The following is a 1,000-nucleotide window of genomic DNA, read 5'->3' on the forward strand; positions in this document are numbered from 1 at the left end:
TGGTGGGGGGTTTGAGGACGTGTGTGTGTGTGTGTGTGAGAGAGAGCGTACTGCACCGTTGCACATGGTGGGGGGTTTGAGGACGTGTGTGTGTGTGTGTGTGAGAGAGAGCGTACTGCACCGTTGCACATGGTGGGGGGTTTGAGGACGTAGCCTGAGTTTCCGTTCACCAGGAACTTGGAGCGGTTCAGCTGCATCATCCTTCCCTCCGTCTGGTAGTTCAGAGCCACTGGAGAACACATCACCCACCTCATCACTCTGTTCACCCACTCATCACTCTGTTCACCCACTCATCACTCTGTTCACCCAGTCATCACTCTGTTCACCCATTCATTACTCCGTCTGTTCATGCACTCGTTCATGCGCATATGTATGTGTGCATATGTATGTGTGCTTGTGCATGCATGCCCGTGTGTGTGTATCAAATATGTGTGAGCCTGGATGTACAGAGATGGTCCCAGGGCATTCAGTCAATCAGACAGCACCTGCCAGACCAGGTCACCAATCAGACAGCACCTGCCAGACCAGGTCCACCAATCGGACAGCAACTGCCAGACCAGGTCACCAATCAGACAGCACCTGCCAGACCGGGACACCAGGCTCTCTCACCCAACCAGGAGGGACCACAGCGAGACGGACAGCTGTCTCACCCAGTTGGCAGCCGATGTTCCAGTAGAGCTGGGGGTTGAAGTTGGAGGAGTCGATGCGGTAGGCAGAGGGGTAGATACGAGACAGCTGCCTCTGGTTGAAGCAGAGCAGGTTCTCGGCTCGGTGGCTGATCAGGGACTGGGCTCGTGTCTCGCTGAACGACAGGACATCCCCTGGAGTCCCTGAGAGACGACGACAGGAAGAAGAGGAGCTGAGAGGAAGAGGAGGAGCTGAGAGGAGGAGGAGGAGCAGAGAGGAGGAGGAGCTGAGAGGAGGAGGAGCTGAGAGGAGGAGCGGAGAGGAGGAGCTGAGAGGAGGAGGAGCTGAGAGGAGGAGGAGCTGAGGGGAGGAG

The 1,000-nt window shown here is 56.8% G+C and overlaps 1 protein-coding gene across 1 annotated transcript; it reads right to left on the reverse strand.

The window, feature by feature from the left end:
• Nucleotides 1-116: 116 nt before the first annotated feature.
• On the reverse strand, nucleotides 117-830 carry LOC134016154 (1-phosphatidylinositol 4,5-bisphosphate phosphodiesterase eta-1-like; the record flags this gene model as incomplete). The annotated part of the gene is made up of 2 exons (XM_062455558.1): nucleotides 117-229; nucleotides 651-830. Coding segments are annotated over 2 exons (293 nt in total), but the record flags the coding sequence as incomplete, so codon positions are not given.
• Between the last annotated feature and the right edge of the window lie 170 nt (nucleotides 831-1,000).

The sequence above is a fragment of the Osmerus eperlanus genome, unplaced genomic scaffold, assembly GCF_963692335.1.
Source record: "Osmerus eperlanus unplaced genomic scaffold, fOsmEpe2.1 SCAFFOLD_1084, whole genome shotgun sequence".
NCBI classification, from domain to species: domain Eukaryota; kingdom Metazoa; phylum Chordata; class Actinopteri; order Osmeriformes; family Osmeridae; genus Osmerus; species Osmerus eperlanus.